This window comes from Agelaius tricolor, unplaced genomic scaffold (assembly GCF_023055355.1).
Source record: "Agelaius tricolor isolate 1412-34295 unplaced genomic scaffold, bAgeTri1.0.p SCAF_31, whole genome shotgun sequence".
Lineage (NCBI taxonomy): Eukaryota > Metazoa > Chordata > Aves > Passeriformes > Icteridae > Agelaius > Agelaius tricolor.
The window spans coordinates 3,928,234-3,942,049 of record NW_027269291.1 but is presented as its reverse complement, the minus strand read 5'-3'; the positions used below and the strand labels follow the sequence as shown (position 1 = coordinate 3,942,049).

Here is a 13,816-nt window from a genome sequence, read left to right as displayed (position 1 = left end):
GGGGGAAAGAATATGGCATGTGCCAGGAAATGAAAAGGATGCAGTGCAGGAAAGCAGGACACAGCCTCTACCATTAGCTGGGATGGTGCATATTTGAAATGAGCTGGTCACAAAATTATGGCTTCCACTAAGGTGCCTCTGGGCCTGAGGCAGGGCAGGACTGCTATAAAAGGCAGCCCAAGTCTCTGCTCTCTCATCCACTTCTCTCACCTCCTTCTCCTCCTCAGGAATCAGGTGAGTGGGAAGCCTCTTCTCCTCCTCCTCCTGCTGCTGCTGCTTCAAGAGCAGCTCTTGCCTGGCTGGAGGTCTCAGCTGAGAGGGGCTACAAGAGCCCAGGGCTGGGAGCTGCTTGTGCTGGGAGAGGGCAGGGGAGAGAAGGTCTTGTGCAGACAGAGAGAGGCTGGGACTTGGCTGCGGTGGCTCCTGAGCTTTGAGCTGGGAACTGCAGTGGGGGCCAGGAGTTATCATGCTTTCAGCGTGTTTGGGTGCAGTGCTGCTTCACTTTGTCCCTTTCCTGTCTTCCATTCTAGGTGCACCTGTGAGCCCCAGCCATGTCCTGCTGCAAGCCCTGTGACCCTTGCTGCCAGCCCTGTGGGCCCTGCCCGCTGGCCAGCAGCTGCAATGAGTGCTGTGTCAGGCAGTGCCAGAGCTCCCACGTTGTCATTGAACCCTCCCCTGTGCTGGTGACCCTGCCTGGGCCCATCCTCAGCTCCTTCCCCCAGAACACCGCCGTGGGATCCTCCACCTCTGCTGCTGTTGGCAACATCCTCAGCTGTGGCGGAGTGCCCATCAGCTCTGGGGGCTTTGACATCTCCTGCATCACCAACTGCTATGGTGGCAGCAGATGCTGTCGTCCCTGCTAAATCTACTGGCAACATCCTTGGACAAGAACCTCCAAAACCTCAGAACCTAGTTCTGGGCCGAAGATAGAGCTTTGGGACATTGTATTTACGTCTTCAAGCCATTATTCCCTTCTACTTTTCTTTCTCCTCTGTTTGCTGTCTGTGTCTCCCCAGACCAGTCTAGTGGGGACATGTTGCCCTGCTGTCCTCAGCAGGGCAGGCAGGTGCACACTCTGCATGAGCTCCGCTGCATCTTAGTGGCTGCTCCTCTTGGCCTCTGTGAGCCACCTCCTTTCCCACTTCACGCTCAATAAAGTTGTTTTGCATCCAAGCCGTGGCCTCCAAATCTTCTTTTTTTCCTATGGAAACTGTTCCAGTCTGCTCAGGGTAAAAGGTGGATGGGCAGAGCGTTGGACTCCCTGTAGTGGATTTTCCTTTCTGCCTTTTCCATTGGAGTTGATGAAAAAAAAACCCTGGCTACTCCACAGCCAATGTCAAACAGGGAAAAGATGGCTCCAAAGGGTGGCAGGAATGGGGAAGGGAAACAGCAATGTCTGGGACCAGCCCACAGCCTCATCTCTTCCTTCTTCTCCCCTGCATTACCCAGTCTAGGGCCCATGAGCAGCACATGTGGTCAAAGGCAGATGAGACAGGTACCTCATAGAGTCCTTCAGCACCTGGCAGGACCCAGATGCTGTCCAGACATGCAGGGCTGAGGTGATGCAGAATTTGGGATCAGCATCTGCCAATCAAGTTGAGCACACTTGGGGTGGCACCTTGCCTTCATTAACGAGAGGGCGATACTCAGGGTTCTAAAATGCTCAAGGTCAAAAACAGTGAAGGAATTGGCTTAGGGACTGAGTTCAGATGTGGGCAGTGGCCTTTCCAGGAATGTAAGCCTCTGGGGAAAGGAAAGCTGTAGGTTGCCTGGGAACACTGATAGCAAACAGCTGAACTTGGCAGGAGTCAGAGCAGGGAGCTGCAGCTTCTGCAGATGAAAGGCTGCATCTGCCAAAGGCCAAACCACTTTGCCAGGAAGCTTGCTTTTAATGAAAACCCTTCAAGAGGAGAGACAGTGGGTGGTTTCCCTGTAGGGTGATGCCAGCTAATGCTGGAGTTCCCCGCTACTCCCTGAGGCCATGAGGCCCTGAAATCAAGGCCAAATGTTTGAATGCCTGGTAAGAACAGCAGAACAGAACAGCATTTTGCTCTTACCAATTTAATGGAATAATGTAGCCTTGGAGAATTAGGTGTGTTATAAATAACTGGAGAGTTGTTGGCTTTTGCTGTTATGTATTAGCTTTTGAAGATTACAATCTGCAATCACTTTTTACTGGTTTTGGATATAGTATAATTTGTCATTGTGGCCAATGCTCTGGCCATGTGTAGTTTATATATATTAATGTTATAAATATATTATAGTTTTGGCTTTTGCAAAATATTAAAATAGAGACTTTGTAATATTAACTCTTGCAGAACGCTTTTATCTTTGTAATTAGCTGACAATAGTGAGAAAACTCAGATAAGTTTATGGAAATAGCTAAAACTGTCTGTATGATTAGATAACATAGAAGGAACCACATAGATAACATTGAAAGAAGGGATGTGAAAAGACTCCTGCCAATGACCCTGTGGTGATCAATAATTTCCTGTTTGTCATTGTGAGGATATGGCATACATATTGTGAGAAAATGGCATATACATTGAGAGGAAATGATATACATGACTCCCAGAAATCAAATCTACACTATTGCATGACAGATCAAGAGTCGAACAAAGCCAAACAGTTCCCAGAACATGTAAAAGAACTCACAGGAATGGTTGAATTTGTATAATCATCATGAATATGTATGTAATTAATTAAATGAAAAAGTATATATGAAAATTGTTTTAAGCTAACAGTGTGCTTCTGGCAGCTTGCCAGGCACTCTAGTGCTGGATATTGTCCCTTTTATCCCTTAATTTTCAATTAAGGAATGAAAATCTGCAGAGGTGGGAAGACATTCTTGGCCTTTTTGCCTGAACATATAGCAAGAAATGGAGGATGAAGGAGGCGGAGGATGAAGGAGGCAGAGGCTGCATTTCAGTTCTGTGGGTACTTCTCTGCAAGCCCCATTCAGTTGTAGATTGGCTTCTTCTGGCAATGATACCTGGCTACTCTGTGGTGCTGAAGGACACACCAAGGGCAGGGCTGACTGAGGGAATCTTCATGTGCCCTCACGATGAAGGTCACGCACATACAAATGCACACACACGCACACAGACACTGACTGACTCGTGTGTGCTCATGCATGGCTGCATGGAGCTAAGCAAAACTCTATATATTCATAAAAGGCCATAAAAATACCAGCCACTCAGAACTCTGCTGAGGACATGTTGGGAGCAACTCTGGGGGAGAGGACTCAGGAATACCAGGGAAAGACCAGGTCACAGACACACTGCTGGTGTTCACAGGTGACCAACAGAGACTGCACAGTAAGAGGATGAGGCAAATGAGACCAGCTGAATTTTCCTGTGAGCAATGTTTGTGCAGCAATGGAGTCAGTGCAGCAATGACTGACTGTCAGAATCAGGGAGAAAAACAGAAAAGGATGCTTAATGTACCCTCACATGCCAGTCCTGAGCATGCAGGAATGAGAGCAATGTACATTCCTGACAATTCTAGTACAAAAACCCACACAGAGTTTTTGGCACAGGTTCACATCAACTGACCACATGGAATGCCACCATCTGAGCCTTCTTGCTGAGCTGACATGTCTGTATCCTGGAAATATTTGGGCCTCTTATCCCAGCACTTACAGAAGTCTTCAGATAGGAATTCAGATGGAATTAGACAGGAAATGAAAAGGCATCAATGCAGGAAATCGGAACACAGCCCCTACCATTAACTGGGATGGTGCACATTTGACATGAGCTAGTCAGAAAATTATGACTTCCACTAAGGTGCCTCTGGGCCTGAGGCAGGGCAGGTCTGCTATAAAAGGCAGCCCAAGTCTCTGCTCTCTCATCCACTTCTCTCACCTCCTTCTCCTCTTCAGGAATCAGGTGAGTGGCAAGCCTCTTCTCCTCCTCCTGCTGCTGCTGCTGCTTCAAGAGCAGCTCTTGTCTGGCTGGAGGTCTCAGCTGAGAGGGGCTACAAGAGCCCAGGGCTGGGAGCTGCTTGTGCTGGGAGAGGGCAGGGGAGAGAAGGTCTTGTTCAGACAGAGAACGAGGCTGGGACTTGGCTGAGGTGGCTCCTGGGCTTTGAGCTGGGCACTGCAATGTGGGCCAGGAGGTGCCTTGGCTGCAGGGTGTTTGGGTGCAGTGCTGCTTCTCACGTGTCCTCACTTTGTGCTTCTCCCTGCCCTCTGTGCCAGGTGCACCTGTGAGCCCGAGCCATGTCCTGCTGCCCGCCCTGCAACCCCTGTGGCCAGTCCTGTGGCCCCTGCCCGCTGGCCAGCAGCTGCAATGAGTGCTGTGTCAGGCAGTGCCAGAGCTCCCACGTTGTCATTCAGCCGCCTGCTGTGCTGGTGACCCTGCCTGGGCCCATCCTCAGCTCCTCCCCACAGAACACCGCCGTGGGATCCTCCACCTCTGCTGCTGTTGGCAGCATCCTCAGCTGTGAGGGAGTGCCCATCAGCTCTGGGGGCTTTGACATCTCCTGCATCACCAACTGCTATGGCAGCAGTTGTTGTCGTCCCTGCTAAAGATGGTGCTCCCAACGTCCTTGGCCAACAACGTCCAAGACCTCAGAACATGGTGCTGGAATGAAGACAGAATTTTGGAACTTTGAATTTAGACATTTTTGCTATTAATTCCATCTTCTCCTCTCTCCTCCCTTCCTTTCCGTTCCCTTTCTTTCACCACCATCCAATGCCAGCCTAGTGGAACTGTCCTCCCCCCTCCTTTCCTCCCTCTGTCTGCTGGCCAGGCCTCTGGACACCCCCATTGCATCTTTGCGGTTGCTCCTGGTTCTGTCCCCTACGTACCTGCTTTTCTTCTTTAGTCTCAATAAAGTTTTTTGCATTCAAACCTTGGCCTCTGATTTCTCCTTCATTTTGTAACAACTCTTCCAGTGTCCTAAGGAGTACAGTGAAAAAGCAGAGAGTGGGACTCACTCTTATGGATTTTCCTTGTGCCTTTTCCCTTTGAGCTGACAAAGACATCTGTGCACAGTGAGGGTGATGAGGCATTGGAACAAGTTGCCTGGAGAAATTGCAGGTTTCTCATTCCTGGAAATGTTCAATGCATGCTTGCTCAGGACTTTGAGCCACTTGGTTTGTTGAATGCAGTCAATGCCTCTTTTGTGGGTTTGCCGTGGATTTGAAAATGAAATTAAATGTTATTGAGGTTCCCTTGAGTTGACACAGTTGCGCAGAACGAGCACCCAAAAACCATGGTGGAAAGGCAAAGAGTAAATTTATTTCCATACCACACCTCATCGAGGAGGTCGAAAAAATGCTTGGGCAGAGATGCACAAGTGGGAACATCGTCCCCCGTAGGCTCAGTCCTTCCTGGCAAGGCTCCTCTTTGATCAGCGCTCAAGTATGTCTGTGAGAGGGCCTCCATGTCTTTCTAAACACCAGCGTGGTTTCTACACAGATTCTGCTTTTTCAAACTGAGGATAAAACAGCAGAAGGTATCATTTATGAGGGATTTTTTTGACACAGTTTGAGCTGACTGTCAGACGTGGAAGGAACTACTGGAATGTTGTCCCAGAGCCCATTCCTGCGGCTTTCTTCCCCAGCTGCCAAACTTTGCCACTTCAGCACAAGAGAGAAGATCCATTACAGTGTGAAAAACAATTGGATGAATAAAATTTCTAACAGCCGCACAGTGGTCCAGGCTTAAGAAATGGATGAATGTAACTTTCCATAACCTAAAGAAAAAAAATATAAGTGGTTCTGCAGCAAAGAGGGAATTTTCCTGACCTCCCCCTAAAAGAGAAGCTGTGTTTTTGGCCTTTTGGTCCTGAATAGCATCACTGCTATCCTGGACATAGATGCTGGGAACATCATTTTTGGGAGATATGGACGTCCTGGTGCTTGAACACTAAAGAGAGTTCACAGCTCTTTGACTGTCCCTGTGCCACCCAGAACATCTATGCTACATCTCAGAGCAAGACAGTATCTGTACTCTGATCACTCCCATTCCATCCGCACATTTGTTGTAAGGTCTTGGCACCCACTTCACCAGTCTGAGTGGTAGCATTGGGCCTAGACAGGATGAGACTCTGTCCCATCCCAGTGGACAAGTCTAGGACATAAGGACTGATGTGTATGTCTCAAACACGAAGAGCTGGATGCCCCTGGGGCCAGCCAAGGCTTGTGGGTGTGTTGAGTTTGTTCATGTTCCCCACAGCAGCCCTGGCAGGGCTGTGCTGTGCACTGGGTGTTACAAAGGTGCTGGTAACACTCCAGTCCTTTGGCTCCTGCTGAGCCCTGCTCAAACAGCACCAGCACTGTCTCTCCAACATTCCCTTCCCCATCAGGAGCTGGGGGATGGCAAGATCCTGGGAGTGGACAAAACTCAGACACTTGACCCAAACTGAGTCAAAGGGATATTCTGTGCCATATGACATGAGCTCAGACACAAGAGCTAAGGAAAGGAGACACAAGGGTGGGCAATTGTAATTTGCAATGTTTACCTTCAAGTCACACCATTACATGTGCTCAAACCCTGCTTCCTGGGAAGGGGCCAGATAGAACTTTCTGATTGGAAGTAGAGCATAAAAAGTGGGTGTAGAGAGCTTTTTGGATAATTGGCTAGCTGAGAAAGGCCACTTCGATGTGATACCGTTGGAGAAAGATAGGGGAAACAAGCTGAAGATTATGTAACCAGTGTCCAATCACTGACAAAGGTCATAGTGACCTTCGCTGAAACGGGAAGATGGGGGAGAAAATCGCTTGCCAGAAAATGTAGATATCCTAGGTAGAGAAGCTAGAAGAATGCAAACATAGAAACAAAATAATCATTAGAGCATAGAAGTAAGTGTGGTTGATCTAAGTGTGCTTTAGCCAATAATGAGCTCAGCTTTTGCAATATGTATAAGCTTCATTAACACCAATATAAATATGTGTGAGCTTTCAATAAACTTTGAGATTTGCAATTCACGCATATTGTGTGAAGCATTTCTTCCGCCGTTCACGACAAGTGGGGTTTTCTTCCAGTTTACTACTGCATGCACAATCTTTTGAGTATGTTTTGGCAAACATTCAAATCTTAATATTCAAGTTGATTTCCTACTTATTTTGCCATCTCTGTTCACCTCAGAATGGAGAATCATAGAGTGGCTGCAGGACACTTGCTGTCCAGCCAAGGTCAACCCAGCACAGCTGGTAATAACACCCAAGGATCGTTGGTAAGAACATGTGGTGAGAAAGACCAGCATGTGGCTGGAGAAGAGACCCTAGGGAGGCAGGGCAGCACTTTTCTGGGAGAAGTGTCCTTACTGTGGCTACTGGAAAGGAACAAAATACAGCACAAGAAAAGAGCAGGAACGAGGTGGAGAAACGAGCATGGATTGTTGACCAATTAGGCTGACCTAGTAGAGAGGAATCAAAATGCAACACGTGCCTGCATGGAATGCCACCAGACCATGATCCAAGCATTCTGCCCACTCTGACGTGTTTATACCCCAGAAATTCTTGGGCCTCCCATCCTGGCCCTAACAGAAAACTTCAGATAGGAAGGCACACGGCAGAAGCCAGGAAATGAAAAGGCAGAAATGCAGGAAAGCAGGATACAGCCCCTACCATTAACTGGACGGTGCACATTTGACATGAGCTGGTCACAAAATTATGGCTTCCACTAAAGGGCCTCTGGGCCTGAGGCAGGGCAGGTCTGCTATAAAAGGCAGCCCAAGTCTCTGCTCTCTCAGCCACTTCTCTCACCTCCTTCTCCTCTTCAGGAATCAGGTGAGTGGCAAGCCTGTTCTCCTGCTGCTGCTTCAAGAGCAGCTCTTGCCTGGCTGGAGGTCTCAGCTGAGAGGGGCTACAAGAGCCCAGGGCTGGGAGCTGCTTGTGCTGGGAGAGGGCAGGGGAGAGAAGGTCTTGTGCAGACAGAGAGAGGCTGGGACTTGGCTGAGGTGGCTCCTGGGCTTTGAGCTGGGCACTGCAATGTGGGCCAGGAGGTGCCTTGGCTGCAGGGTGTTTGGGTGCAGTGCTGCTTCTCACGTGTCCTCACTTTGTGCTTCTCCCTGCCCTCTGTGCCAGGTGCACCTGTAAGCCCGAGCCATGTCCTGCTGCCCGCCCTGCAACCCCTGTGGCCAGTCCTGTGGGCCCTGCCCGCTGGCCAGCAGCTGCAATGAGTGCTGTGTCAGGCAGTGCCAGAGCTCCCACGTTGTCATTCAGCCGCCTGCTGTGCTGGTGACCCTGCCTGGGCCCATCCTCAGCTCCTCCCCCCAGAACACCGCCGTGGGATCCTCCACCTCTGCTGCTGTTGGCAGCATCCTCAGCTCTCAGGGAGTGCCCATCAGCTCTGGGGGCTTTGACATCTCCTGCATCACCAACTGCTATGGCAGCAGTTGTTGTCGTCCCTGCTAAATCTGCTGGTGACATCCTTAAGGAAGAACCTCCAAGACCTCAGAACATGGTGTTGGAATGAAGATGGAAGTTTTGGAATGTTAAATTTATGCTTTACCTTATTGTAGCCTTCTACAACTCTCTTCCCTTTCTTTTGCATCCCTTTCCTGTCACCACCATGCGATGTCAGCTTAGTGGGACCTGTTGGCTTCTCTCCCTCCCTATCTCTGGAGGCCAGGCAGATGGACACCCCCACTGCACCTTAGTGGCTTCTCCAGATGCCTTCTGTGAGCCTCCTCCTTTTCTTATTTAGTCTCAATAAAGTTGTTTTGCATCCAAGCCTTGGCCTCTGATTTTCTTTTCATCTGTGGCATGATCTTCCAGGGAGCTCAGGAGAAAACATTGAGAAGTAGAGGGTGGGACTCCCTACAGTCGATTTGACTTTTTTCCCTTTACGTGGTAGCTATCAAACACATCCATGGCTACTCAACTTGAATGACTCTCAGGGTGAAGATGGCAGGGAATGGAAACCAGGGGGGCCTGGAGAAGTCCCACAACCTCTTTTCTTCCAACTGTCCTCACATTTAATGTTAATCCCAGCTTCTGTCCAGACAGGCAGGACCGAGGGGTTTCATGATTAGCATTCCATCAGCCACACAAAAGAGCTGATTGGGAACAGGTTTTCTCTGGGGTCCTTTGCTGGTTCATCCAGGAGCCACCAATCTTCCTCCAATGTCACAGAATGCAACCAAGGGGGGATTTTTTTACCATGCCCCCTTTAGGTTGTCTCCTACTTATCTCCAAATAGGTTCTGGTTTGATACTGCCCAAATGCCAGGCACCAAAATTCATTGGCTCACCCTCTTCTGCTATAGTTGGGCAGAGGAGAGGGGAAAAAAATTAACAAAGGGCTGATGAGTTAGGTAAGCACTTGGAGAAAAACACTCCAAGGACAAAACAGGTTCAAATTTCAAGTTTTAAAATAAATTTATTATTAACCGAGTCAGAGGAGGGTAATGAGAAGTAAGTCTTTAAACCACCTTTTTTTCACTCCCAGCCTCTCCCTCTTATTCACTGATAGTGAATGGAGGCAGGGCATGTGGGTTTTGGTCAGTTCCTAACTCAAGATCTTCTGTTTGCTCAGGGACAGGAGTCTTTTCTCTGCTATGCCATGGGGTCCCTCCCACGGGCAAACAGTCTTCCCCAAACTGCTGTGGCATGGGTCACTCATCCATGGGGTGCAGTTTTCTAAGGATAGGCTGTTCTAGTTTGGAAGCAAGGGCTCTCTCCCTCTCTCTCTGGAAGCAGGAGCCCTCTTGCTGTATTTGGGTCTCCCACTGGATCACAGCTTTCTCCGGCATCCACCCGCTCCAGCGTGAGCCCTTTTCCCATGAGCTCCAGTGGATCTCTGCATCCACCGTGGACTTCATGGATTACAGGGGGACAGTTTGTTTCACCATGGTCCTTGCCATGGCTTGCAGAAGAATCTTGGCTCCAATGCTTGAAGCACTTCCTCCCCCTCTTTTTTCCACTGACCTTGGTGCCACCATGTTGCTTTCCCTTACATGTCCTCACTTCCTCCTCTTCTCTCACTAGAAGAAGAACTGCTGCTTTTAGGTACCATTGCCAAAAAGTTCCAGCAATTCAAAGATTCCTAGAGGAGTGCTGAGAAGTCAATTCATCTACGATCTGCATGGGCAAGTTCCTCACCTTGTTTTTGCCACCAGCCATGCAGCCCTGCCAACATGCTCTGAGTGCACCAGGCATTCAGTTAAAGAGATGTTTTTTTATCATATGCACTGATTACATATCCATTAACTAGCCCAACACACTTGACTTATTTGACATAGTTGCCATCCTTGTCACATGTCCTTCTATACTTCTTGGGAGTCTGTCCTGATGCCTGATGTCCTTCTTAGGTAGCTGATCCTCCACTGTCACATTTTAGTGAGGCCAATATTGTTGTTTAGCAGAACTTCAGCTTTGTCAGACTTCAAGGGCTAAAGTGCCCCCCGACATGCCATTTGCAGGACTTCTGTTTGCCTAAGTTACATCCTTAAGGTATTTCTCTGTTCTTGGATACTGTTCTTATCAGAATGAAATGCTGTTCTTTATGACGGTCCTTTTCAACCTCCCTACTTACACCACCCAGACATGGTTAAACTCATTTCCCCACATGCCTCATTGTCTTTGACAGAAACATTTTTCCAGAGCTGCTGGGTCAGGACAAAGGCCAGTGTGGCCACAGATTCTGGAAACACCAAGCAGGGCAGAAGCTCAGGCAGCAGTGCTACAGGGGTCTCAAGGATTGTGCAGGATGATGAGGAGAGCAAAGAGATTTCAATGAGGGTGCAGGGCACGTAGTCAGGCGAGGCATTGGATGCAGAGACAGAGACTGGAGTGCTGGGGGCAGATGGGACCCATCCAGTCAGCAAGGATTACAAAAATCTGACAGCATTACAAAACCCCAGCAGAGTGCCCCAGGCTGGTATCACCTGCCTCCTTGAGATCTCTTCTGCACATAGTTCATGCCTTCTGTCCTTACTGACACATCCTTGCCCCCAGGACACATGGAATCTCACATACCAGCACTCAGAAGAAGTGTCCGTGAGGGAATGGGAATGATATAGGCCTGGTAATGCAAAGTCATGGTAGAGGGAAGCAGCAACTCATGCCATAACCTCCTGGGGCATGTTTCCGTTCATCGAGATCATGAAAGAAAATTGTCACTTATGCAGCATAGACTGCTGCATGGCCCCTGAGGCACTGTGGGGCCAGGATAAAAGGCAGCCCAACTGGGGGCTCTCTCCACCACTCCGGTCACCTCCTGCTCCTTGGGAACCAGGTGAGTTGGAAGCCCCTTTCTCCTGCACCCTGTGCATGGCAGCATTGACCTTTGTGGCCCTTGTTGCTGCTCCTTGTCCTTCTGGGGCTGTTCTGCAATGGTGCTGGTGTGGGCAGAGGGGAGAGCGTGTGTTCTGTGCAGAGGCTGGGGCTGGGCTGAGGTGCTGATTTTCCTCCAGGTTAGGCAGGAGCAGAGCTGGGCCTGGCTGAGCTGGGAAGGAGCGTGCTGGGCTGAGGCAAAGGATGCCCAGGTTGGGGCTGGCCAGGCTGGAGCTGTGCAGGCAGCAGGGGCCTTGTGCTGCTGGGGGTGCCTTGCGGGCTGTGTCTGAGGCGTGCATGTGCTCTGCTTCCTCCCTGCCCTCTGTGCCAGGTGCAGCGCCAGGCTCCAGACATGTCCTGCTCTGAGAAGTGCCAGCAGTGCCGGCCCTGTGAGCCTTGCTGCCAGTCCTGTGGGCCCTGCCCGCTGGCCAGCAGCTGCAATGAGTGCTGTGTCAGGCAGTGCCAGAGCTCCCACGTTGTCATTCAGCCGCCTGCTGTGCTGGTGACCCTGCCTGGGCCCATCCTCAGCTCCTTCCCCCAGAACACCGCCGTGGGATCCTCCACCTCTGCTGCTGTTGGCAACATCCTCAGCTCTGAGGGAGTGCCCATCAGCTCTGGCGGCTTTGACATCTCCTGCATCACCAACTGCTATGGTGGCAGCAGATGCTGTCGTCCCTGCTAAAGATGGTGCCGCCAACGCCCTCAGGCAAGAACCTCAACGAGCTCGGAATATGGAGCTGGAATGAAGACAATATTTTGGAACTTTGAATTTAGACTTTTTAGCTATTAGTTCCTTCTTCTGCTATCTCTTCTTTCTTCCCTTTCTTTTATGTTGACACAAGCCAATGCCATCTTAGTGGCCCCCTCCCTTCTCCCCCTCTATCTGCTGGCCAGGCCTCTGGAGCCCCCCACTTCATCTTAGCAGCTGCTCCTGGTGCTGTCTCTGTCATACCCATTTTTTTCTTTATACTCAATAAAGTTTTTTGCATTCAAACCTTGGCCTCTGTTTTCTCCTTCTGTGTGTGGGAACTCTTCCAGTCCCCTCAGAAGTAAAGTGGTAAAGCAGAGAGCTGGACTCACTGCTATGGGTTTTCCTTGTACCCTTTCCCCTGAAGCTGACAAAGATACCCTGACAGAGAAGGTGATCAGGCACTGGAACAAGTTGCCCAGAGAAATTGTAGATTTCTCATTCCTGGACATCTTCAAGGCATGGTTGCTCAGGACTTTGAGCCACTTGGCTTGGTGGGGGCTATTCTTGCCGTCTTGCCGACGTTTTGTCGGCTGGGTGGAGTGTTGCAAACAAAGAAATGTTTAAGTTCCCTTCTATTCCAAGTGTTTCAGTCAACACAGTTGAGCAGATAGAACAGCCACAAACCATGGTGGAAAGGCAAAGAGTAAATTTATTGCTTTACCTCACTCTGCAGAGGAGGTCCGATCAGCACTCAGGCAGGGATGTACATCTGGGAATATTGTCCTGCTTCGGATCAGTCCTTGCTGGCAGGACTCCTCTTTACACCAATGCTGTGATCTCCCTGTGCTTTTTGTGATCTCTGAGTTTTGATTTTTCTCTCCCAAAACAGGGAGCTCAAGCATGTCTATGAGAGGGCCTCCAAGTCTCTCCGAACACTGGCACTGTGTCTACATAGACATTCTGCTTCTCCAAACATAGAATGAAACAGCAGAAGGCATCCTTTATGGTTTTTCCCACGTTGATATCCTCCAGGCTTTGGCATCCTCAGCTGCAAAGTCATTTCAGCAAACCTACATTCATCCTCCTTATTCTTCTGCTTTTAGCCCTTTTCTCCCAACCCAAACCATTTCTAGTGAAACCTGCTTTAACAGAGGTATTATCAGTGTGATAAATGTGCTCAGTGTTGGGTAGTGCTGAGCCCCTTTTGGACACAGCTGGAGCTGGCTCAGGCACATGTGGTGGGAGACACTGGACTCTTGTCCCAGAGCCCATTCCAACATTTTTCTGCCCCAGCTACTAAACCTTACCACTTTTACTTAAGCGAGAGTGTCCTACACAGTGTAAAGCACAATCAGAAGAATAAAAATTTCAACAGAAGGTTGTTATGGACACTTTTGCTTTAGCCAACTGCCTCAAGCATCAAGTTGTTTCCCATCTTATTTTCTCTTCCCTGTCCACCTTGGCCTGGCCTTTGCCTTGGCCTTGCCCTTCTCTATTCCTATTCCTATTCCTATTCCTATTCCTATTCCTATTCCTATTCCTATTCCTATTCCTATTCCACTTTCTATTCCTTTTCCTGTTCCTATTTCTGTTCCTATTCCATTTCAATGCCAAGTGTGCAATTTATGAATAAAATATGAAATCTTCTGTGGACTCTCTGACTTTGTTCTTTCCTCTCAACTACCAGCATGTACAAATCCTGGTTGTTCCCTTCCCCTTACGAGTGGGACATGACATCCACTCACTAGCAACACTCCAGCAGAGGGGGATCCATTTGGGATGAAGGCCTGCAGAGGCTGGCAGAATTTCTGGGTTTTCTCCTTGAACATAAAGCAAGAAGTGGAGCGTGGAGGAGGCAGAATTTGCATTTCAGTTCTCCAGACACTTCTCTGCAAGGTC

The 13,816-nt window shown here is 49.3% G+C and overlaps 1 protein-coding gene and 3 pseudogenes across 1 annotated transcript; all 4 read left to right on the top strand.

Moving 5' to 3' along the window:
* Positions 1–98: 98 nt before the first annotated feature.
* LOC139601594 (feather keratin Cos1-2-like) lies at positions 99–863 on the top strand (annotated as a pseudogene).
* A 2,888-nt stretch (positions 864–3,751) lies between these two features.
* On the top strand, positions 3,752–4,528 carry LOC139601714 (feather keratin Cos2-2-like; annotated as a pseudogene).
* A 3,074-nt stretch (positions 4,529–7,602) lies between these two features.
* Positions 7,603–8,365, top strand: LOC139601673 (feather keratin Cos2-2-like; annotated as a pseudogene).
* A 3,213-nt stretch (positions 8,366–11,578) lies between these two features.
* On the top strand, positions 11,579–11,908 carry LOC139601558 (feather keratin Cos2-2-like). The gene has a single exon (XM_071450682.1). The coding sequence runs from the start codon at positions 11,579–11,581 to the stop codon at positions 11,906–11,908; it is 330 nt and encodes a 109-aa protein (XP_071306783.1).
* The last annotated feature ends 1,908 nt before the right edge of the window (positions 11,909–13,816 follow it).